We start from the raw sequence: 23,795 nt of genomic DNA on the forward strand, positions 1-23,795 counted from the left end.
TTGCCGCTTCCGAGACCATTCCTAACTAGGCAATTTTACCTTGGCGCTGAGTGCGCGTGTCCTCTAGCGATTTTTTGCTTTCGCCTCACTCTCCATCGTAGCCTTACAAACATTCCACCGCCGCCAGCAGCAATCAGCTCCCTTCATCATCAAGGACACTTCCTTTCATCCCCGACCAGTTCTGGGTATGCTCACTTCCTAGGCTCTGTTGAAAGTGTAACAAAGGCCTTCCACAAGAGGTCCGCAGTCAAATTGACCTCATCCCCCTTGCTCAATACCTCTCTCTCAACTTGACACCATGGCCGATTTCGAGGATTCTGCTGCTCGCTACGAAGGTATGCTTCCAGTCCTAGGACGGGTTTTTGAGATAATCTTTCTCACATCTTCTAGATGATCGCGGTTACGAACGACGCGATCGATCTGCCTCACCTCGAGGAGATCGTGATGACCGAAACCGCAGCCGATCTCCCAACGGCCGTGACAGAGCGTAAGCCTCATCTCCTTCAGTGTTTCGCAAAACGTTCTGACCTTTTGGAATATAGACCGCCACCTCCGTCTGACACTCGCATGAAAGACCTTGACGAGGATGCCATGAACACTGGCTCCAATCTCTTCGTGACTGGAATTCACCCTCGTCTCACTGAAGCCGATGTCTCCCGCCTCTTCGAGAAGTATGGTGATGTCGAAAGCTGCTCAATCATGTTGGACCCACATACCAAAGAATCCCGTGGGTTCGGATTCGTCAAAATGGTCTCAAACGAACAAGCGGAGGCTGCTAAGGAAGGCTTGCAAGGCGAGGTTGTCGAAGGCCGCGTCTTGAGCATCGAGAAGGCTCGTCGTGCCCGTCCTCGTACCCCCACCCCAGGGAAATACTTCGGCCCTCCCAAGCGTGGTAAGTAGGATTCCGACCACCAGACACAGCGTACTGACTTTCCATAGGTGACTTCCGTGGACCACCTCGTGGTGGTTACCGTGACCGCTATGATGATCGTCGGGGAGGATACTCAGGCCGCCGTGACGACTACCGTGGCGGCGAATATCGTGGCGAATATCGCGGTGACTATCGTGGTGGTTCTCGATATGACGACTATGATCGACGTGGCTACGGAGGTGGCAGACGCGACCGAGAAGAAGGCTACGGCGGCCGCGGCATTGATCGATACGAGAGCAGGCGCGAAGAGGGCTATGGCAGTGGCACACGTGGAGATCGACGTGGCTACTACGACCGCAATGACGAACGTAGCTACCCTCCTGCTACACGCGACGAAGCCCCTCGTGAGTACGCAGGTGGTCGAGACTATGCCCGTGAAGATCGTTATGCCAGCAGGTAAGCAGATGGACGAAAGGGAACTTGGCTGTTTGCCCATTCTCTCAACAAATTGTGGAATACCAGCCTTCGAGACATGGAATCCGAATCCCTCCATGTATCTGAAATGGCACTCTGCTAGCTGCAGCAACCAAAAACGTCACCCTGTTGTTTCGAGTCAGAATGGTTAATGGTCGACTTCATTCGGCGCAGCGGGATTACGGTTATGGACGGGGCAACGGCGACAAAAGCAAAGCCACAGTTGCTCTTTATTGACGACGTGGGTGTCGACATGTATCACAACGATTTCGGCTGGGGCTTTTTTTCTCGTACTCGACTGATTCATCATAATCTTGTTGCGACAGTCATTTCAGCACGCTTTTCCTTCCACGCACCTTGCTTCAGCCTCGATAGTTCGCCTTTTCCGCCAAAGAATCGGCGTCAAGATCCGACTGACATGCTTGCCTTACGCAAATTTCAATCCAAAATAAACCAAGAAGATGACTCGCCCTGCGCCGTACATACACAGCATGATTCACACGCCAGTAGTTTCACCCAGCAGGTCTAACCCGCCTTTGTCAACTCAGCGCCGTCATTCCGCCATGCCAATGCCGCATTGAATTCGTGGTGGTCTAGGCAATCGACGGCACCGCCCACCGACCACCGGAACACCACTTGCTCGACATGTAAACATCACCCATCCTCACTGCACCGCACAGCCCCAACATTTTCGTTGTTGTGGACAGGTAAGTCGAACACAGCAGATCGTGGTGAGAAGATTTGTCCTGTACGGGCCAGGCAGTTGATGTTCACCCACCGGAGCGGAATAAAGATCTGAACGCAACGCGAAGTCCCCTGCCAGTTGGGAACGAACGTTTTGCGTGGATGTCAGCTTCCCCTGCTGTTGCAGGCGTGACATTCTCTGCATGAAACGCATTATGATGATGCCTGGGTCTCTGCCTCATGCTTCAGGGCACGCTTGGAATGACAGATCAAAGCTGCTCAACTGGAGAAGCAGACAATCCTGTGTCTCACGGGAATTCAACAGCTCTCAGAGCAGTCAGGTAATGCGTAGCTTTTCAAAGGACCACATGATCACCGAATAGTGGCCCAAATATGTGATGTCACTCTACGGTAAGTTCAAAAGCTCTCTCTGGACAAGGCGGTGGGTTTGCAGCTGGACCAGCACAGCTGGGATTTGTACGAGGCACAATGGTCAGACCGCCCTGAATCTTCCTGCGTGCTTTGCAAGCCACGGCAGCTTCCTTGTCCGCAGCCACAGGCACGTTGAAGCCAAGCGACAAGCTCCGGAGTACATACTTGGTGGTCCTACATCATCACGGGCGAAGGTCATCAATCACCTTTAGGGCGTTGGTGAGGATTTTCACCTCTGCCTACTTATCCTGTCATATATCTCGTCCGGCTGGTGCAGCTCCAATAACCAACTCGTTCTATGGGCGAAGCTTCAGATGCTCATTCGTAGGCTACATCATTTGATTTTCTGCAAAAGCCAGCCACATTAGTGAAATTCTGTGGCCTGCCGCATCAACACTATTTGATCACATATATCACCTTGATAGAGGACCAAACCAGGGAAAGAGGCAGAGTCTACACTCGATAGTTCCATGCATCGAGGACTTGGCAGGCATAACGTGCAGGTAACATACCTGAGTGAGCCAGTCGAAGTACCGAGTACGGATTCATGCAAGGCGAGAAGCCGTGTGCTATGTCATGGTAACACTCCAAATCCGTCCCGATTTGCTCCATCACACATTGATGCTTCGACTAGCCTGACTTTGCATGAGAGAACTGCATTTGCCATTGGAGGAGAAGGTGAGGAAACAAGCAGTATCACAATGTGAGCGCGTCAAGGAGCGTCATGATTGGGTGCGATGCAAGGCAGACGCTCGGACCATCATGACGATGCTGGGCGAATAGGGACATCGAGTCCCCAATGACCAGACCAACTCTCCTGCTCTGCGTCTCAACATCTATATCTAACCGCCCATCCGACCGCTTGGTCGACCCAGCTTTTTCTTCTCTTCATCCACACATTGATTGTCTGGCATTTCCTATTCCTAAGTTTTCCTTACGACCTAGATTTGGCTGGTCCAATTCTATATTTACCTCTATCATACTCGATTGCTATTCTTGTGTCTGCTGCCCCGCAATTCAGATCTGCCTCATTTTGTTATATCCTCAAACACCCTTCCAGCAATCTATCTTGTCGCAATCTGTTGAACAGATTCAAGATACAATTAGTCTACAGCATCAGGTCAATCACCACATTCATCAAATCAATCAAGACATAATCATGCTTGCATCACGCGCCGCAAAGCCAAAGTTGTCCCTGAGCATCTCCACCGCCTCTGCTCAGACAGCCAGACCAACACTGTCGCTCAAGTCTCCCATGACGCCGTTGAGATCACCTTTGAAGTCACCCATCTCACCGTCGCCCGCCAGCCCAACTGCACGGAACACCAGACTCAACCAGCGGGGCTACTCGACGATGCAACAGCCAACATACTCATACGTCAACACCAGCTCATCAAGAAGCATCTTGAAGAAGTCTCCTTCCAAGACTAGCACGCAACAGCGGCGGCAGCTGTCCTTCTCTGACACTCCTGTCGTATACAGTGTGACGCCCATTGAGGAAGAGGGTTACTATGGCTCTCACGTCAAGATGTCGAGGGACGAGCGACGATGGGCACGGAGATGAACGACTTCTCTAGCAAATTGCGCGTTTGATTTTTAGCGATGTGATATGTTACGAACTTGTCCACGGCGAAGGGTGGGTTGCTGAACAACGACTCCTGATGATGTACCATTTTGATATATTGCGCCTCATCCCCAAGGAGCTTCCGAGAGGGTAACAGAAGAAACTAATCAAAGAACTACAGAAGAGTTGAAGCGGGAAAAACCACAGTCTTTTACCTGACACTCAAGAATAGTCAATATATGACATAGTCTTATCTTTCGCTCTCTTTTCATGAGTTTTCTATCACTGCCACTACGGCGACGAGGCTCCCCGTTGTATGTCGCACACTTGACCTCACACGCGGGTCAAGTCGCAGTATCATTTCCAGCGACCATACTCTCGCATGTCGGATAAGTATGTAGCAGACAAAGGCGCAACCCAGGCACAGTGAACCTGGAGGACGTTCGCCTGGATGAGAGATGCTAAGCCTGCCCTTTTTCATTGCTGAATCCTTTTTCAGTCTGCAGCAACCAATTCAACTCAGCAGGTCCACTGCCAGAGAGAACACTCACCTAAATCAGCCGAGGGGTGGTTGGTATACAATCCATCGCTGCCAATCTGCGAGGGCTAAATATAGGGCCTGCAAGAGATTAAGCGCCTGGGAAGCGACCCCGAGTTTCATATCCTCCAACCTCACTCGAACGCCTGTTACGCCGCAGAGGCACACAGTGTGTCTTGTTGCGACCGTTCAAGGCGGCATGTATGGCGATTGTCCGCTTGAATTCAGAGCCAAACGGTTCGTTGTCGTGGAGACTGTTTCTACAGGGTGTATGAGCATTTCAAGCCCGGTTTGTGTCAGTCCATGCCTCCCTGAAATTGATGCCCGGCGGCTATCGTTACCTCAGAAGCCAACGCTCGTCATGACCTCCAACCCGACCAATCTGCATGACTAGAATGATCGAGATGCTGGACTTCTGGGGCATCGACAGTTTCCGCAGCCAGCCAGCGTGCTAGGGTGTATCCAAAAATTCTCGAAACCGCTCGAGTTCTTCCGGCTTGAACAACCCGGTCCATGTCTGCCAGCGGCTACTGAGATTCGCTTGATCGACAGCCGCTTTGTGGTGTGTTGCAAGTGGCTCGCTTGGACCTTGAAGAGGTAGGGCTGGCTGGCTGCCAAATATACTTTCTGCAACTACATTGGTATGATCCTCCACCTTATGGCCCCATCTCGAGGCTCGAGTTTCACCTGTTCGTTCGACATGGATCCTCCAATGGTGAGCGCGACTGATTCATGATGGATGTACATCTCTTGCATTTCCCCGAGGCGCCGTTGCATGGTGTGCGCCTGGAGGCTGATGCTCGAGCACTTGTACTTATGAAACTGGATGGTTCGCGGCCGCAGTTGTTGAGTTTCGCGTCTCTTTCAATCTGAGATTGACGCCCGTGTGTTTGAGGTTCTTTGGCAAGGTCGTTTGCGCTGGACGCAATTGTTCATAAGAGGTGGTCGGGCTCGAGTCATCCAGGCATACACCATTTCATGCCATTCAGTCTCAGACGTGCTGCACAGGTCCAGCTCAGTCGTTTCCTTTTGTCATTTTTCTGTACACTGGCTCCTCCTCTACCCTCTTAATCATAATTCAGACTCCTTTCCTTTTGTTTGCGCAACCATTTCACCGACCGAGGCCTCGACCCATCGGCCTGCTCATGACAAGGAATGCCAAAGCAGCCATCCATCGCACGCCGAGTTCAGCGACCCGTCCCCTACAGCCTACGAACACCAACGACCATGGTCACCAGCATGCCTCCGACCATGGCTCCATGGAACCCCCCTCCAATGCATAGTCTGCATTACGCAGACCACAGCCTGCAATATGGCCAACAACAGATGATGTCCAACTATCTCCAATCCGTCCCTAATTCCATGCCCCCTGTTCCCCACATGCAGAGGGAAGTGATCCCGCGCCCGGGCCAGAGTGGTCCTTGGAATGGCGAGGAGGACAATATCCTCTTGGATGCCAAGGGTCGAGGATTGTCCTGGGAGGAGATCCACAGGCGCTACTTCCCCAACAAGTCGGCCAACGCATGTCGGAAGCGACACGAGAGGGTGTTGGCCAAAATGCGCGACACCGACTGGGACGAGGCAAGGATCCAGAGGGTGACAGACGCGTACAACCGGCACAGGCATTCCATATGGCTACCTCTCTGCAAGGAACTTGGAGAGTCCATGTCCGATGTGGAGAAAGTGGTATGTGGATATTGATTGACGTTTGCCATTTGAGCATCTCGCTGACTGGCCCTCTGTCCAGATGTTTCAACAGGGGCTTCGAAACCTGAGGAACCCTTCTCGCCCCAGCCATGCACGAAATCGATCACGAGCAAGTTCTGGTCAGGGAGGTGTGAGCGACTATGAACGGGGCTCATCACTTGACGAACAATACGACCATACCGACGACAGCGGGATCAGCCTCGGGAACACCGTACATAGCCGACGTGCCAGCGAGATCACGACTGGTCTATCGACAGAAAGTCTTCCCCCAGTCAACCGCCTTCTCTCCGAGACTGGATACGGGTACACAGCATGAACACAGCTAAGACGGGGCTGGTCTGGAACTGAAAAAGGGGTGGGAACCTGCTCGGGCGGGGGATATCTAACGACGCAATGACCTGGGTTTGGCTTTGTCTGGCGCATGCAACGAATCGGCGCACATCGCACTGTATTATTGTATTATGTACATGTACTTCCAAAGGCTCAGGGACAAACAGGGAGGACTTTGGAGGGGACTGCTAGGGAAGACATACAGCCACAGGGCCGGGCTATCTCTCACAATGCACGATGTGATTTTTTCTCCTCTCCCTTGTGTCTTCCCCACCGCCTCGCTTCGTGGCGCGAGGCTCTGGACCTGCGCATATCAAAATTCCGCCGGAGCTGCACTCGGCTCGCGGAGTGTTATGCCGAGCTCTAGACCACATCCGGTAAGACGCCAGATTGTGCCTGAGCCGGGATTGCCTGTCTGGGCTAGCCCGCGGCTAAATCGATAGCGAGACCAGAGCTCCAAATTTTTGTTTAATTTTGTGCCCCGAAACTGCGGTTTTTGGAGGGCGAGAAAGGGTCAGAAGGGGACACGCATCACCGCCTCTCCCATAAGCAATCTCTTGCTTCTATCTTGCTTCTCCGTCCAGTATTCCCTTGCTGTCCCTCACTGTAGCATTATCTGCAGCCCCTGTGACCGCTCCTCGGTCGGCTCATTCACTTCTTACTTTCGTGTGCCTTCACTTCTGATTTATCGTTCGGCGCGACCGAACCTCCTGGACCGGGTTTGCACAGCAACACTTCGTCCACCGTCCGTCATAATCCGTCCGTCCAACGGCCCTGGTGTTCTATTCTAGACCATGGCGACCGTCACAGAAGCTGTAAAAGAGTCCCTGCTGGGCTCAACGGCTCCTGCAAGCCTGTCGACAGAATCGCGCATGACCTTCCTGAGACATTCAAACAAAGGCGAAGACGGAGATCTTTATATGAACGAGGAGGATTTTATCAATGCTATCGCGCCGCCAGAAGAAGACTATGTGAGTCCCGTCCCCGGCGCGCGTCACATGTCGCTCACCCCAATCCGTTGGCACATGTCGGCTAACGCGCTCGCGCCCGTCGCAGCACAAAATTAAACGGGAACAATATGGCATCCTCTTTGGAGTCGCGGACCGTCACAAGCGCGGCAAGATCACCATGTCGGAATGGGCCGCCTTTGATAATCTCCTCGCCAAGTCGGACGCAGAGTATGAAATCGCTTTCAGATTATTCGACGAAGACGGAACAGGCTCGATCAAGTCCGACTCCTTCCAAAAGATCTACGAACAGAACAGAGGCCAAGAAAGTATCCCCTTCGACTTCAACTCAGAATGGGCTTCGCTATATATCGGCGGGAAAAATAAGAGACATGAGATGACATACCCCCAATTTGCGCAGATGATGCGTGGTTTGCAGGGTGAGCGCATCCGGCAAGCGTTCCATTTGTACGATAAGGACAAAGATGGCTATATCGACCCCGAGGACTTCGAACGCATCATCCGAGCCACTGCAGGACATAAGTTGTCTGACCATCTATTGGAGAACCTGCCGACTCTGTGCAATATCTCGTCGGGCACCAAGATCTCATACGCAAATGTCCGTGCCTTCCAGAACGTCATCCGTGAAATGGACCTGCTCGATCTGATCATTCGCAACGCGACAGCGAAATCTCCGGATGGCAGAATCGACCGCACAGATTTCCTCAACGAAGCTGCTCGCTTGACTCGCTTCTCTCTCTATACCCCCATGGAAGCCGATATCTTGTTTCATTTTGCCAGTCTCGACTCCCCTACCGGGCGGTTGAGCCTCGATGACTTTGCCAAGGTGTTGGATGCCAGCTATCAAACAGCAGGGGCTAAATTGAATGCGGTTGCCGAAGCTGCCGACCGCGCCGTGTCCAAGTCTCAACAGTTTCTTCGCAGCTTGCTCGAATCTGCACACCATTTCGGTCTTGGCTCCATCGCCGGCGCGTTTGGTGCATTCATGGTCTATCCCATCGACCTGGTCAAGACACGCATGCAAAATCAGCGGAGCACCCGACCCGGTGAACGACTTTATGAAAACTCCATCGACTGTGCGCGCAAGGTTATCCGGAATGAAGGTGTTCGTGGGCTGTACTCGGGCGTACTACCTCAATTGGTCGGGGTTGCTCCCGAAAAAGCTATCAAGCTCACGGTGAACGATATCGTGCGAGGAAGATTCACGGACAAACAGACCGGCAGGATCCAGCTCTGGGCGGAGATTCTTGCTGGTGGCTCCGCAGGGGCTTGTCAAGTGGTGAGTCCGAGCATTTGAGGCATTTGATAACACCAGCTGGTAAGTATGGTACTGACGGTGTGCTCTGCGTTGCAGGTCTTTACCAACCCGCTCGAAATCGTCAAAATTCGCCTGCAGGTCCAAGGTGAACTGGCCAAGAAATCGGATGCGGTTCCCAAACGTAGTGCGATGTGGATCGTTCGAAATCTCGGTATCCTAGGCTTGTACAAGGGTGTGACGGCCTGCTTGTTGCGCGACGTTCCTTTTTCGGCCATCTACTTCCCCACGTACAGTCACCTCAAGAAAGATTTCTTCGGCGAATCACCCACCAAGTCACTGGGCGTCTTGCAGCTTCTGACCGCCGGTGCCATCGCAGGCATGCCAGCCGCATACCTCACGACCCCCTGCGACGTGATCAAGACCCGACTGCAGGTGGAAGCCCGCAAGGGCGAGGCGACGTACAACGGTCTCGGAGACTGCGCGCGCAAGATCCTCAAGGAAGAAGGCTTCAAGGCGTTTTTCAAGGGCGGCCCGGCACGTATCCTGCGTTCGTCACCGCAGTTCGGCTTCACGCTGGCCGCGTACGAAGTGCTCTCGACGCTGCTCCCGTTCCCGGGCTCGGACGAGGCCGAGAAGGTCAAAGCCGGCGGCGGCGTCGCGGGCATGGCCGGCAGAGTGGAACCGGGGGTTGGTCTTAGGGAGGCCAAGGCCCCGTTGCCGTACCTGCGCAGCCGCAACGCGTTGAAGATCCTGCTGGACTTGGACGTTAACTTCGGCCGGGTCAAGCCCAGTAAAGAGGCGGGCAGCTTGATGCAGCAACACGCCATGGCGGCAGCGGCGGGCAAGGAGGCCGTGGAGAAAGGCGTTGGCTGGTTCGGGAGGAAATTGTGAGCCCCAAGTGAGAAGCAGAGCACCCTCCCCTAACCTTCCTACTCCCTCTCGCTCCTCCCCATCCCCCTTTCGGGAACTATCCCTTTCTCTTGTTGAGAGGCGAAGCGCAGAAAAAGGTGGATTGAACTGGCGCTATTTTTCCCGTGCTTGCCCATTCTCCTTTTCTCCCTTTATTCACGCCCACCGCGGGCATGGACAGCACGCACGCACACACGCATCAGTTGGGATATGTCCACGAGGGATGGATGCCGTCGTTTTCCAATGCATGCATGCATGCATATCTTGGGATGTGTGTTTTTTTGTCTCCTTCTTTTCCTAGTGGTTTTTTTCCCCAGCGCGGTTCGGCTGGCAGGGGAGGACGAGCATAGCGCAGCATAGCGCCACGGGCTGTTGTTGTTCCTGGGTGGCCGGCGGGGAATAGATTGTACCGCTATGTACAACACAACGTGATGCATCAACACTCACTACCTACCTACATACTCGGGGGTAGTTAGCTAGACATTTAGAGCTCGAGCACAAAATGAGAGAACATGAACACAGAACACGAACGTGAACATGAATATGAACAAGAAGCTTTACAAGCAGCTACTATCTATGTATGCTATAGTATAGCTAGTATAGCTAGTATAGCTGGCTAGTTTGCTTGCTTGCTTGCTGGAATAGACGGATAGATTGATGGGCTCGCTCACAAGACAGCGGACAGAGAGCAGATAGACAGGCAGACGGACAGACAAGGAGTAGGAAAAAAAGATGAATAGGGGTGTCGTAATTGCTTACTTCCCGTGCCTATATACCCGGGGGTACCCCGTACATACATACCTAGGTACCTACGTATGGCATGGCATGGCGTACATACCTACCTACCTTGCTTCCTAGGTGCTCATTTCACCGTTGGAGCGCTATGATGGCTCCAACGACTCACTCGGACCTGGTCTCGCCGGCCACCGCGTGGCACAGCTCGACCTTGACGCCCGCGGAGAGGAGGACACTGATCCAAAGCCTCTGCGTGTCGCTCAGGCGGTCGTTCGCGGACTTGACTTCGGCGAAGAGGATTTCGCCCTTGGCTTGGTGTCGGGGTCCATCACTCTGAACTTGAGCATGGTCACCGTCGTCGTCGTCGTCGTCGTCACCGTTATCGCCACTCTGGTCCTGATCAGCCTGGCCACGAACCTTCCACAGCACCAGATCCGGCACGCCGCCGCCCCGGCTCTGATACTCCTGCGCCATGACCAGCATGACCGTGCCCAACGCCTGGCCCTCCCAGCAGCCCACCAGCTCCAAGAGATCGTCCTTTTCAAACTCGTCCCACCTCACTCCGACGATGCACGTCCGTCTCTCGTGCTCTTGTGCCCACACCCTCTGGACAATCTCTACAGCCTCGCCGTTCGAGATCTGATTGATCCGCGCCAGAATTTCCGGCATGCGGGCCGAAAAGAAACTGTCCGTGTGCAAATCGAGCGGACAGGTCTGATAGGCCGTCTGGAAGACGTTGGGGATGTACGGATTGAAGAAGAGGATGTCGTAGAACAAAAGGCCGAAGATCGTTCGCAGGATCCCGCCCTCTGAGTGGTAGCCTTTGTAACCCAATACGTGACGATAGTGGGAGAGGCACATAGATTCGACGGAGACGGGGAGGTCGGTGTCCAGATGGTCAAGCCAGACTGTCTTGCTTCCAAGCATTGGATTACTGGGTTGGTTGGGGAGAGAAGGGCGCTTGGTGTTATTGCTCGCCGCTGGATCGCCGTCCATAACCGTGTTGGCGCTATTCTTTCGACTAAACGTGAGATTTCGTGACGGTGTATCCTCGCGGCCTTGCTCAATTTTGATACCCACGACATCTCTCTCCACAGCTTTCCCAAGCTTCACATGTCCGAAGTCGTGCTGTTCCCGAAGTGGCACTCGTAACTGCTTTTCCAACTTCTTGACCCGCTTCTGCAGGTCATAGTGATAGATGACATGGCATTCTTTATCTTGAAGGCCCAGCTCACAGGTCTTCAATGCGATGCGCTTCCAGTGCTTCTTATTTGCCTCGAAAGATCGGCCTTCATCGGCCGTGAGAGCATGCATGTAGTGTTCCTCCAACAGTGCTTTGCGTTGGTACCATGCACCTCTTCTGGCCGCGTGGAAGAGCCGTTGGTCCAATAGCTCGTTCAATAGTCCGTGCTCACGAAGATGCTCCTTGAACCGGGCAAGAGGGTGAAGGGCCTTATGCACAATACGCGTGTAAACCCAAGCTGGGCTGAAGCGACGTAGATAAGCACCCTCTCCACTCTCATAGACGCGGTCTTCCTTCCTCTGTTCTTCTGCCAGCAGGGCTTTCCACCGCGGATACACCGCCTCAAAGATCTCTTTTACTTCCTCCAGAGCTTTCCGGCCCGGCGTCCCGTTGAATTCAAGTATGTTGTCTATCCGGAACTGTGTGCGCAGACTGGCTTCGAATTCGAGGAGGAGAGCACGGGACTCGAAAATGGTGGTCGACCGGCTAACGATGTACTCTGGGAAATTGCGGCGGGATATCTTCGCCAGGATCAAGGTCGTCAGGCTTTTCTCCGTCCATTCCGTGCTACGGTAGAAGACAAGATGGACACGTTCGAAAAGCTTCAACGGGGTCAGAGAGAGTCGGATGCAACGTCCTGTCCGATCAAGTATTTTCTTCGTAAAGTGAGCGTCTCGATTGGCGCTCGAAGCGTTCGGGGTGCCAGGCCCACTGCTCTCCTCTCCGTCTTCATCATAGATCGACTGATTGTCCTCAGACATGGCACTCCCCGACTCCTGCGTCTCCGTACGTCTTAGTTCTTTGAAACCCAGACCAGCTTGCCTGCCGCTGGTGCGCCGGAAATTCTGCAACAGTTCTCGTTTGTTCTTGCCTTGGACTTTTGCCTGTTTAGCGAGCGTCTTCAATTCGTCTAAAAGTAAGAGACTGCTGGCCTCGTCGAGTGTTTTGATGTGTTCCGACGAACATTCTGCAAAAGTAAATGTCTCACCCAAAACCGTGCCTTCGGGAGGTTCCAATTCCCCCGGGTGGACACCAGGCGCTTCGTCTACGGCAGGTAGAAGTCTTTCCTTCTGCAACTCCGCGACGGCTGCCTCCATGTCTGCGACATCACTGTAATACTGAAGGTCTTTGACTCGGAACCATTTACTGGTCTTGCGAAGGAACAGCCGCACGTAGAGATATTGCGCTTCGTAGCTCAGTTGCCTCCATATGCCAAACAGACTCAACTCGGCTTCGTTGAAGAGATGCGCTTCCTCGTCGAGGACCGTGTCCAGAGCGAGGTTGAAGGCGTCCACGTAAATAGAGCTACGACCTCTGACCCAAGAGCGTGATTCAAGCCTCGATAATGTCGTGTCTTCATCTCGGCCATCTTGGTTGTCATGCGCGTATTCACTTGCCTTGTAAGCCTCATAAGCCTCTATGGCTTCTTCATCCGTCTTGACCGGTGGCAGAGTAGCCTCCAACTGTGTTGCCCGTGGAGGATCAGAGCTAGGGTCTGCCCGTCCCTCCAGGCCGTTTTCTTCTCCCTCTTCTTCTTCCGAGTCTGGAATCTCATCCTTGATCCTCCTCTTCTGGGTAGACTTTTTGGGAGACTCGCGCTTCGGACTGGCGGTGCCGGTCGATACAGCAGCCTTGAGTCGCTTCGCGGGCGGGGCGGGAAACTCTTCACCGTCATGAAAATTGGTGGATGGAGGGTGAGGGATTCTGGTTCCCATCAAGCGGTTGTGCATGGACGGCGACCTGGGCTCAAGAGCCATGGGAGTTCCAAAAGTCCTTTCCCGACCTGAAAAGGGCAGGGAGCAGGCATAACACAGGGATTTGTGGGTGGAGGGCCGCTGTCCGGTGGGGGATGCGGCATTGAGAATGAAACGCGTCGAGATGACGCGCAGTCACGCGGTCTCTGTTAAGGCGCCAGGTTATGGGATTGTTGGTTATGGGATGTTTGTGTCTGACAAGTAGAATTCGGGGCATCCGCCAATAAACTACTAGTGATTGGGGAGCTCGGGCTGACATCAAAAAAATAAGGTGCTCAGTCTGACGGGAAAAGGGTCGCAGCAGATTTACTCAGAGCTCATCATGATGTACGAATGGTACCTCGAGTGCCTAGGTATTTACTCTACCCTTGGACACAGTGGTGACCCTACCCTCATTAACAATATTAGCCATATCTGATATAGCGGCCACCTTGTTGCTATCAAGACAAAGCCTCCATACCGTGTCAGAGGTGCCACTTGCTACTGAACCAGATCTGCGCTGTCGACTCGACTCGACTCGACTCATACATAGTCAGAGGCTGGCGGATAATTGAAACAAGTGTACAGTCACACAGAGAATTTCTCGATCATAAAATTTTCGTATACCGTGTGGCATTACAGCTAACTAACATGTGATTGCTTCGGCACCATAAGTAGCTGAGCGTACTGCATCTGGACCCCCAACCCTCGTCCGGCGATCCAGCCGTCTACAATGGAGTTGTGCCAGTGTAGTTACCGTGCTGCGTCGAGAAGTCGCCCATTTGGGTCAGGCTCTTGATTCTACCCAGCAAAAACTCGAGCTGTCTGTACGCCGCGCCCGGGACGTATTGAGGAATCTCGTGACCCGCCATGTCGACAGTTACCCAGGTCAATCCTCTCTCGGTGTGCGTGGTACCCATGTATCCACCGCCGGCGACCAAGCCCACAGGTGTGGCGGGGATAGGCTGGTTGGTCGTTTCCTGAATGACAAACCCGATCGAGGGGTTGTAAGGCACGAAGAACTTGTCGGAGGGTTTCTTGGAGAAGCCTTGGGCACCGTTCCAGGTCATGTTGTTCAGGGTCATCAGCGTGCCGTTGGTCATGAGGAGGTAGTCCAACAGACCGCTGCCGACGATGACGTTGTTCGTAGATTCGATAACATGTGGGAGGGCGCTGAAGGATGACGGGGGAGATTGGTCACCGTTGGGGAAGAGGCTGTCGTCACCACAGATCACGTAGTCGGTAGGAGGGGCGTGGATCGCGGCTTGGACGTCGCTGCGGTTGAAGTAGTTGTTTGGTCCGTTGCCGAGAGATGGGAAGCCAAGTTCGTCGTTCAAGAACGGGCAGTAATCTGTCGGTGGTCGAACTTTGTGTCAGTGTTTGGTTCTTTGCATGGACACGAGGCGAAGGAGATGCCAGAGCAAGTCTCGTCCTACCTGTCAAGTGATAAAAGTTGAAACAAGGGTTGACGTAGAGCTCAGCAAAAATGATATCCTCCCAGATGAAGCAATCTGTGGCAGCTCAAGTTAGCACCAAACAACGATCTCTAGAGTCACCTACCTGGGTTTGAGGCGTTCACCGGTTCCTGGAATTTGCCCTTGGGTGGGAAGGTCAATGCATTCTCCATATACTCGATGTAGCCGCACTGCTCTGCCCGCTTGTTGATGGCGGCCACGAACGTGTCGTTGAGCGCGAAGACGTTGGCATAGTTGTTCATGTGCGTGGCGGCAGGCACTGTTGTCTAGGCGTCAGCTACACTGAACAATACTGGCGTCAGGATACACCTGGGCGCTTACCTTCGTTGAGCACCGAGTTAAGCCCAATACTAGGATCGTTGATTTGAATTCCAGCGACATTGTAAAAGTCGGTGTTGTTCTGATCAATCATATAGCTGGCAATGTATGGGATGTATTGTCCCGCATACGACTCGCCGGTGATGTAAACTTTCCTTCCCGTCATGTTGAAGGTGGTCATGAAGTTTTTCCAGAAGCCAGCAAACTGTCTGCCAACGTCAACCTCGTTGTTGATCTTTGCTGGGGCTCCCTTTGCTGCAGGGGAGAAGCCGGTGCCAATCGGCTGGTCGACGTAGACCATGTTGGTAAGGTTCGTAAAGGAAAACGGGTTTGGCAATGGCGCGTAGGTGCCACTCTGCCATAGGAAGGGGCCATGTTCTTGCAGAAGGCCGTCGAGCGAGCTGCATCCAGGACCGCCGTTCAGCCAGATGGTGATCTCGTCCGACGCCTCAGGATTATCCGAGGGAAAGAACCAAAAGAACAGCTGGTTCTGGTTCGAGCTGTTCCCGTCAATGGACAGTGTGCCCGCATATGACTCGCCAATGTCAAAGTTGACGAGTGGAACTCCGGTGCCGTTGACGGCAAACTCTGCTCTCGTCAGTGCCCATTCCACCTTTGTGTGTCTCGAGTGTCAACCAGCGGACTCACTCTCGGTCTGGGACGTCAAGTAGCTCGACTGTTGTCGTTTCCTGAGCGAATGCACTGACCGGCGCTCTTGTGGTGGAGCCGGAGCTGGAGCTCTCTTGGCCAACTTCTGCGCAGCCATCTTGTGTGGGTTCGACACAGACTGCGCAAACGCGCCAGCCGCCAGCGACGCGGTCAGAAGAGCGGTGAAATGCATGGTGTCCAGATGCTTGCAAACCCAGGCGGAAGACGATGCCAAACAGCAGAGGCGTGGAGACCGCGACCCAGCAGAGTATTTATGGGCCACATGTCGACTGTGGGAGCTTCCTCTGAGCTACCTTGCACAGCAAATCTTCGCGCTACCAGTGGCAAGCTGTCGCATGACGCACTCATCCCAGAAGGCAGCAGCAAGATAGGAAGGTTGCATTGTCCAGTCGAGATAGCGCTGGTTCAAGGGTGCCTGACCAAAATGCTTGATAAAGCTTCATCCTGCTCGTTTGTGGGGGAAGGTGGATGCTCGCGGGACAATCATTGCTCTTTGCAGCAGGTCGAAGGATTCTACGCCTCATGCCTTGAAGGCATGTGCCGAGGGATGTAACTCGAGTATAGACAGGATGTGGATTGCCGCCTCGTAGCGAGTGATTGCTAGTAGGGATTCCCAGGCAATGGACGGGTCATTGCCCTGCCGTAGTCGAGCTGCGTATGGCTGGATGATAGCCGCTGATCGGTGCATATCAAGCTTCATCAAGCGGAAATCCCCCGGATGGATACGTAAAGCCATCGGGGTCTCGTGCGCTCCTGCAATTGACTTCCTTCGAGAAAATGCAGAGAATGCATTCCTGTTCGTAGAGAGGAGAGAGTTGAAGCCCGTTTTGATTGCTGTTTGATTGACCGAACAAGTGCCTGTGAGTGACCTTGGTCCAATGATGACGGAGATGTTGGCTATAATCTTACGGGGCAGATTTGGGCCTGTGGCCAACACTCGCTCTGATCCCACGGTCCATTCATCCTACCATCCATCCATCCATTTACCCAGTTACATTGGCTCTACACCAATCGGAAGAGGAAGAGGAACAGCCACAGTTCCTGGTCCTTCTCGCCTCTTTCCCTTCGGCGCCATCCGCATCGCCCGCTGCCCGCAGGCACGTGCAGGTTTGTCACATTGAGATTGCAAATCCCGTGCACAGGCAATCCAAGTAAGATTCGTCGAGTGCTCATTCAAATTACACTAGATAGTCGTCGAGGTGGACTTCCAATCACGGGGTATACATACACTCTCCTCCCAAAAGGACACAATAAAAGATAACAGCGGTTACGTCGCTTCAAAATCAACCTTCGTACTTTTGATCCGCCATCTCCTCACACTTTGTTCAAGATTGCCTTGTCCATATCGGAGGCTGGGGCTGGCGAAATCCCGCTGCCCGAGTCGGAGCCCTCCTTGCCATCGATAACATTCTCATCTCTTCCCAGCATCATATGTTGGATGTTCACCTTCGGTCCGGTGAACCACTTGTGGGCGTCCACCACCCACCAGATCAGAACAAACAGCATCGGCCCACCCCACACCAAACAGGTCCAGTTCATGAGCGACGCATCCAGATCCGAGCCTGTTACGCTGGGCAGGCAGAGGATGGGGATCATCAGCAGGGTGAAGGATGTCGATGCCACACCGATAGGATACGAGAATTTCCCAAGGTGCCATGGTCCGCGACGGAAGCGGTTGCCGACGAAGAAAGTTCGAATGGTAATGGGAATGGTGAAGGCCACAAATGCGGCAATGGCGCCAACGCTGAAAATGGCGCCGATGGATGCCTCACCTCCAAAGAGGAGCAGAGTCAGAAGAATCCCCACCACGCAATTCAACCAGACGGCATTAACGGGGGTTTTGGTGATCGGGTTGACTTGCTTCCACAGATTGGAATACGGGAAACAATTATCACGGGCGTAAGCGAAGGTGACTCGTGATGCCGCGATCATGCAACCCTGGCCCATGGAGAAGCCGCAGACAATGGTCATGGAGAGCAGAGCCAGAGCCGTGTTCTTAGGTAGGATTTGCATCAGGTAGGATGCCCACGGCTGGCCGATATCTGAATCGAGGACGTCATCGATATTGATCACAGTATAAGCCACGACCAATTGCAAGAACCAACCCATGACACCGCCGATGCCAGAGGTCAGGACGATGGCCCGAGGGCTGGCAATATTCGCGTTGCTGCACTCCTCCGCAAGATGGAAAGGCGCATCGTATCCCGACATGGTCCAGATGACGGCGATGAACGACATGAGTAGAGCGACCCCATTGGGAAAGTCCGTTCCCTCGTAGAAGTTGCCCCAGACGGTGCTGCTTTTGGTGAAACGAGGCAGTCCCTGGGACTCACGGTTGGTGGCCGCCGGAATCGTGATGATAGTGATGACCAATGCGATAATGTTGAACGTGCTCCCATAGGAATTGAACGTCGCGATCCAGCGGGTGGGCATGGATGAGATGCAAGCATGGAGGATCATGATCAGGGTGGTCAGAAGGAATACTTGGTAGTTCTGGGGGATAAAGTCGGGATTTTGGATGGATCCGGCGGCGAGGATCATCGAGGCCAATGCGTAGTCGACTGAAGGCGCACCTGTGACTTGGACCAGCCAATTCGACCAACCAGTGATCCAGGCAGCCAGGGGGCCATATCCTGGAGGAGCCAGCACGGCCGCGGCGTAGTACAGACCACCCGACGTGGGCATGGACGAGCACAGCTCAGCTGTATTTTTTGTTAGCCGTAGCACATGGGTAGTATCTTTCAAGCAACCAAACATGAGACGTACCCATGCCCATAGCAACACACTGGATGAAAGCCATAGCAATCAACCAACCCCAGACCATACCGGGCGTTCCAGCATAGCCCATGCCGTAATAGAGAGTGGAAGCGAAGGACGGAAGCAAGCCTAGGACGGCGAAAGAAACACAAAACGAGGTCCATAACGAGAATTCACGCTTGAATTCTGGGCTATTTGTGTGTTAGCATCGAAGTTGTGCGATCGGGGGCTTAGCAGCTTTGGAGGAACATACACGTAACCAAGCGCCGCGAGCACCTCCTCGTCGGCAGTCAACTCTCGATCAAATATGGGCACCTCGCCGCCCGCGAGCACAGATGTCACAGGCTCTTCTGCAACCGACTTGCGGTGTCCTCCCTGCGAGGTGACGCTGGCATTCCGGTCTGCAGTCATGATGGCGCCGGGATCGTGGATATGTTATACGGGTGAAGTGGAATTTATCTGCATGTACAATGACGTCCAGGGACCAGATTCCGGCCGAGGTGTTCGAATGGGCTTCGTGGGTAGGCTGCGCGAGGGCACCGATGCTCTCAGCAAGCGACCTAGCTGCGGGTGAGAAGATATGTTGAAGTACACACGAGGAAGACAACTTGGAGTGAGAGGCAATCAGCCCGTATTCATAGCAGAATGCCAACGGAGGGTTTTAATCAAGGCCTGCATCCCATCGCTAGCTGGGGTGAACAGAAAAAAGCAGAGCGAAGCAGGCGAGCCTCTCACAGCGGGTGAAATTGCCCAGGGCCTTGAGGCGAAGGGCATGAATTGGCCTCCGACAGACACCAGCTAGGCCTTAATCGGGTAACTTGATGCTGGTTATCGGGAGGGTGGAGTCTTTCTCCAGGAGCCCAGCATGGGCCATGACGAGGTGTGGCAGACATAGCATCGCATGGAGAGATTTTGATGAGAAAGCTGAATGGCTGGTGGTGGGCGAGGGAGAGATAAGACTAGGTCGGAGAGGGGACACGATGGGACAAGAGGGGACAAGACGAGGGGATGGCGACTTGTGGAGGGGGCGCAACCACTTAGGCATGCCTAGAGGCCAGCAAAGGGTCCGGCGGTGGGCGTCTCCGACGTCGCTAAAGCCTAAAGGGACCCGTAGTAGGCGAGCCTAACGAGACTCTGGACCACTAGCAACAATTATCGCCGTGGCATGGGGCACCTGGGGCACCTGGGCAGATTGTCACTTGCAAGTTGCAATGCCACGCGACAATCTCATTGACTAACGACCTGCGGCGAACACAGGCCCTCGCCTCCTCTGCCTCGATCCAGTATCATCCCAACATCAATTACTCGTATCTGGGTCTGGCACACCGTCTATCACAACCTCGCCTTATCAAGTCTGGTGGACTCGGTGCTCTCCAATGCGGTGATTATGTGTTGTGCTTACTTCACACTGGATATTCTCTTCTCGACGAGGAATGCTTCTGGAGCTCTCAGCACCATAATCATCCTCCGCCCACTGCGCCCTCGCCGGATATCGGACACAATTCCTGAAAGGTACAGAGGCCCTTGCGAGTAGATGGCAATAGGGACAATAGATACAGGCCCACAGGTGCCCGATCAAGTGGCCTTGTGAGATCTTTTCTGAAGCCCATTTTGCCTCATGATAAGCTTCCTCCGCGCGATCCGGTCTCCATGTCTGCTCCTATTTCAACATTTCTCTAACGACCTGGTGCTTTGCCTCGCTTCTTCACTTGAGCCATGTCTCGGGCTGCGTCGGTCGGCTCCCAGTTAACCCTCACCATCCAGGCTGCGTCGGTGATGGCTACTAGGACCACTATCTTTCAGGGGTGCGCCGCATCGCCCTGCCAGATCCGGAAAACGAGCGTCAATATCTCCAGGTTTCGCCAACCTCGCTCCCTGTCTAGCTCTACAATCATTGGCTTCTCCAGTGTGATATGCTTCTGTATACTCCGTATCATTATGGCGTGTGACGGGGGTATCTCTTCTATTATGTATCTCGTTGTAAATTGCTTCTTGCGAACGGACATCGACGCTCTGCTCCTCGCTGCCACTTACTCTTGTTGGTCACTGCTTTGACTATCCCCTCGATCATCATCCACGACTCCAGATATTTTCCTGCATATCCTCCTTGCCTCCTCTGGCATCGTCTTCCAGAGTACCTGCCGAACTTCGCTGCCCACCTGCTCCACGGCATCCATTGCCCAAAGCACATCGAGATGCTCATATTCCTCAATGACTTTGCTGTGGACCACTTGTACGAACGGCTCGCGTCCACGTTGAAACCGCCTCAAAAGTCTCCTACCATCGACTAGATCGTCGCTTCCAGCAACCCACAGTGCCAGTGGAGGAACATGTTCGTCGTACCATGCCGTTCTGCCTCGATCGTCTTCGTCGGATGAGGCACGCTCGGAGCTTTCCTCCCCGTCGCCATCCTCCACCTCCTCATTTTGTCCATCTTCGCGTGTGGCCAGAATGCACTTTTGTTTCGCAAAGCATTCTCGACCCAGCCACCACCTCATGCTCTCCGCACTTACGTAAACGGGTGAGAATTGAAAGAGTCGATCCCGAAGACCTCGATCCCACCGCGTGTCGGTCCAATTGAACAGGAACGAGAAGACCCGGTACCCCAGCGCTCCATAGAGCTTGCCAGGAAGCATGCGGTGCATGGTCATCATCAGCGGGATGAAGCTGTGAATGCCAAAGAAAACCCTAAACATCGACGGTGAGATAACCCGCATAAACTTGAAATACATCTTGCCAATCAAGGGGCCGGCATAGACTGCAGGGGCAAGAGCGCAGAAGACACTGATCCTGTCACCCAGATCGGGTCGCTGCTCTTTCGCCAATGCCACAAATGCCTCCGTAGTACCTTGGCTGTGACACACCAATCCGAGCTTCTCGAAACCTGTTTCCACGAGAACTCGAGACATAAACGCAGGAAGGTCCATCACTCCCATCTGCCGAATATTCCAAGCCCACATCCGTGGATCGTGATACTTTAGCAGACTATGTTCAGGACTGAAACCGCAACGGTTGTTTCCTAGCCATACATCGTATCCAGACTTGCAGAGATAAAAGGCCAAACTGTCGTCATCGTTTGCACAATAAGCGCCAGCGCTCTGCAGGAGCCCATGCACCAGTAACACAGGGTATCTTCTGTTGCCATCAGAGTACTGCTTTGGGATATGCTGTTGGAAGCCTTCTTTGGAATCTGTGAAAACTGATGGCTCGTCCGGCTGTCGCTCCATGCTTGGACGCGGGGTGTATTCTGAAGGGCTGTAGATATGCCACAATGTCAGGATAAAGCCGTCTTCTGTCTGCACTTTGAATTCTTCAGCGTCTAGACCAACTCGACGTGCATAATACCTGATGTCGCAGACTAGCTTGTCAGGTCCTCCTTCAAGCGCCACCAGTCGCTCTTGTGACGAAGCAGCCGGCTCTATGGTACCGTTTTGTATTGTTGCGTCCTGTTTCGACGTGCGTCTCTCCCATTCCTCCTCTTGCTCCTTGCGTATAGTTAAACGTCTTCTTTCCTCGTCGTAGAATGGTCTCTGCTTATAAGGATCCCGGAAGGTGAGCCACAGCCATGCATAATTGACAAAGTGAGGTATTGATGTAAATAACGCCCCGAGTACGATCACGGTAAGAAAGGCCGTCGAGAGTACAGCTGATGTCGTTCGGAGTACTGTACATTGAAGGTCTCGTAGAAGTGACGGAGCCCCATAGAGAGGCAAAGGAGGAAATAGCGGATGGGTGTGCAAGACTGGGATTGCTTCGTCTAAGCGGCTGGATTCGCTTTCGTGGTCATCTTTCATCAACTCGCTCCGATCAACTGCGCCAGCCCCAGCCCTCTGCCTGTCGAACCGGCTCAATCCCCGTGGTCGTCCTGGCCTATACGGTCGGCCTTCAGATCGACTCTTTAACAAGTTGATTTTATGTGCTTCCTGGACGGGAACGGCTGGCAGTCTGTTGCCGTCTGTCGTCTCGATGACTGGGTCTAGTGAGGTGATGAACTTGGCTTCAACGGCATGACCAGCCCTGTCGCCATTGTCATCTGTCTGTGACGAGGATTCAAGAGAGAGCTTTTCAGCTTGTTGCTCGTATTCAACGGCTGCATGGGCGCGTGTTCGTAGCTGTGTTTGCGACATCTGAGGTCTCTAAACTCGCGAAGTGGTGCTTTGGTATGGGTGCATTGACTGTTGATGTCATCGGGACCCAGCAATAGGCCCAGCCAAAGATGAGCTCGTACTTGCTAACAACGGAGTAACCTTGAGATTCCAATCCTGCAATGAAAAAATGGGTAAACGAGAGAACAGAGACAGGATGGAAGGAGTGGCTTGCATATCGCTACACGGCAAGTTTGTCTCATAAACAATACAAGGCACATGTCGCCGCAGACTGACAAACCTAGAAGTTATTCCATGGCAATTTTGCGCCGCGATCATCATTGGCCGAATCTTTGCGCCTGTCTTCGAAGGACCTGCCGATCGTGGAGAAGTCTGAGTCGAGATCTCAGGCGGTGGCAGGGAAATGAAGGACTCGCGGAATCAGATCATCGATGTCATTGCCTGCTCATGCGGGTATCGACATCATAGTCGCATATTGGGTCGAGCCAACAGGGAAAGCGATTGCGCCACATGTGGACTGGCGAGCGGACCGTTGCCGAGCCATTCGCAAAGGCGCTCCAGCGTTAAGAGGCAAGACTCGATGAAACGGGTAGGTATCATCGATATCTACTGATCTTTCAGTGGGGCAATCCTTGGAGAAGGTTGGCATATCTGTACCGAACCAGGGCTTCTGTCATGAGCGAATCATTGACCAAAGTTGGAAAAGGGAAGACATCAAGTCGAGGGGGAGCATTGCGTATTCGGAACAAATGTTTTGACGTACTTATTTCTGCGAGTCGGGCAGACCATGTCCGCACTTCGCCGGAATTTCTTGGCATCACTTCCGCTGCGGAGCGCATGACTGCGGAACCCAACAGCTGTGTGGTACAGAGGTGCTTCCACGCAGGAGCGGAGAGCAGTGGTCGTATCCTTGGATCTGGGACTAGCGCAAGTTGAAACCGAAGGCCTGCATCGAACGACAACCCACATCGAAATTTGTTTTGTGCACCAACAATACGAGTCACCCACAATGCTGTTCTTCAGG

General features: G+C 53.4%; 8 protein-coding genes across 8 annotated transcripts; 4 read left to right on the forward strand and 4 right to left on the reverse strand.

Annotated features, from left to right (window-relative positions):
* The first annotated feature begins 100 nt into the window (after nt 1–100).
* On the forward strand, nt 101–2,646 carry PV07_11234 (uncharacterized protein). Its single transcript, XM_016398653.1, has 4 exons — nt 101–335; nt 391–487; nt 543–892; nt 940–2,646. The coding sequence occupies exons 1-4, from the start codon at nt 299–301 to the stop codon at nt 1,329–1,331; spliced, it is 876 nt and encodes a 291-aa protein (XP_016243215.1). The 5' UTR covers nt 101–298; the 3' UTR covers nt 1,332–2,646.
* A 669-nt stretch (nt 2,647–3,315) lies between these two features.
* PV07_11235 (uncharacterized protein) lies at nt 3,316–4,278 on the forward strand. Its single transcript, XM_016398654.1, has one exon. It carries the CDS (start codon nt 3,621–3,623, stop codon nt 4,023–4,025), a length of 405 nt encoding a protein of 134 aa, XP_016243216.1. The 5' UTR covers nt 3,316–3,620; the 3' UTR covers nt 4,026–4,278.
* A 1,353-nt stretch (nt 4,279–5,631) lies between these two features.
* PV07_11236 (uncharacterized protein) lies at nt 5,632–6,623 on the forward strand. Its single transcript, XM_016398655.1, has 2 exons — nt 5,632–6,249; nt 6,311–6,623. The coding sequence occupies exons 1-2, from the start codon at nt 5,719–5,721 to the stop codon at nt 6,584–6,586; spliced, it is 807 nt and encodes a 268-aa protein (XP_016243217.1). The 5' UTR covers nt 5,632–5,718; the 3' UTR covers nt 6,587–6,623.
* A 465-nt stretch (nt 6,624–7,088) lies between these two features.
* On the forward strand, nt 7,089–10,265 carry PV07_11237 (uncharacterized protein). The gene is made up of 3 exons (XM_016398656.1): nt 7,089–7,571; nt 7,657–8,847; nt 8,923–10,265. Exons 1-3 carry the CDS (start codon nt 7,395–7,397, stop codon nt 9,715–9,717), a joined length of 2,163 nt encoding a protein of 720 aa, XP_016243218.1. The 5' UTR covers nt 7,089–7,394; the 3' UTR covers nt 9,718–10,265.
* A 370-nt stretch (nt 10,266–10,635) lies between these two features.
* Nucleotides 10,636–13,470, reverse strand: PV07_11238 (uncharacterized protein; the record flags this gene model as incomplete). Its single annotated transcript, XM_016398657.1, has 1 exon — nt 10,636–13,470. The coding sequence occupies one exon, from the start codon at nt 13,468–13,470 to the stop codon at nt 10,636–10,638; it is 2,835 nt and encodes a 944-aa protein (XP_016243219.1).
* A 579-nt stretch (nt 13,471–14,049) lies between these two features.
* Nucleotides 14,050–16,117, reverse strand: PV07_11239 (uncharacterized protein). Its single transcript, XM_016398658.1, has 5 exons — nt 15,888–16,117; nt 15,243–15,827; nt 15,007–15,180; nt 14,883–14,957; nt 14,050–14,797 (listed from the first exon to the last, which is right to left on the reverse strand). Exons 1-5 carry the CDS (start codon nt 16,078–16,080, stop codon nt 14,175–14,177), a joined length of 1,650 nt encoding a protein of 549 aa, XP_016243220.1. The 5' UTR covers nt 16,081–16,117; the 3' UTR covers nt 14,050–14,174.
* Nucleotides 16,118–16,981: 864 nt separating this feature from the next.
* PV07_11240 (uncharacterized protein) lies at nt 16,982–19,576 on the reverse strand. The gene is made up of 3 exons (XM_016398659.1): nt 18,919–19,576; nt 18,675–18,856; nt 16,982–18,610 (listed from the first exon to the last, which is right to left on the reverse strand). The coding sequence occupies exons 1-3, from the start codon at nt 19,074–19,076 to the stop codon at nt 17,223–17,225; spliced, it is 1,728 nt and encodes a 575-aa protein (XP_016243221.1). The 5' UTR covers nt 19,077–19,576; the 3' UTR covers nt 16,982–17,222.
* A 1,030-nt stretch (nt 19,577–20,606) lies between these two features.
* On the reverse strand, nt 20,607–23,287 carry PV07_11241 (uncharacterized protein). The gene has a single exon (XM_016398660.1). It carries the CDS (start codon nt 22,790–22,792, stop codon nt 20,696–20,698), a length of 2,097 nt encoding a protein of 698 aa, XP_016243222.1. The 5' UTR covers nt 22,793–23,287; the 3' UTR covers nt 20,607–20,695.
* Between the last annotated feature and the right edge of the window lie 508 nt (nt 23,288–23,795).

Source organism: Cladophialophora immunda (assembly GCF_000835495.1).
Source record: "Cladophialophora immunda strain CBS 83496 unplaced genomic scaffold supercont1.7, whole genome shotgun sequence".
Taxonomy (NCBI): domain Eukaryota; kingdom Fungi; phylum Ascomycota; class Eurotiomycetes; order Chaetothyriales; family Herpotrichiellaceae; genus Cladophialophora; species Cladophialophora immunda.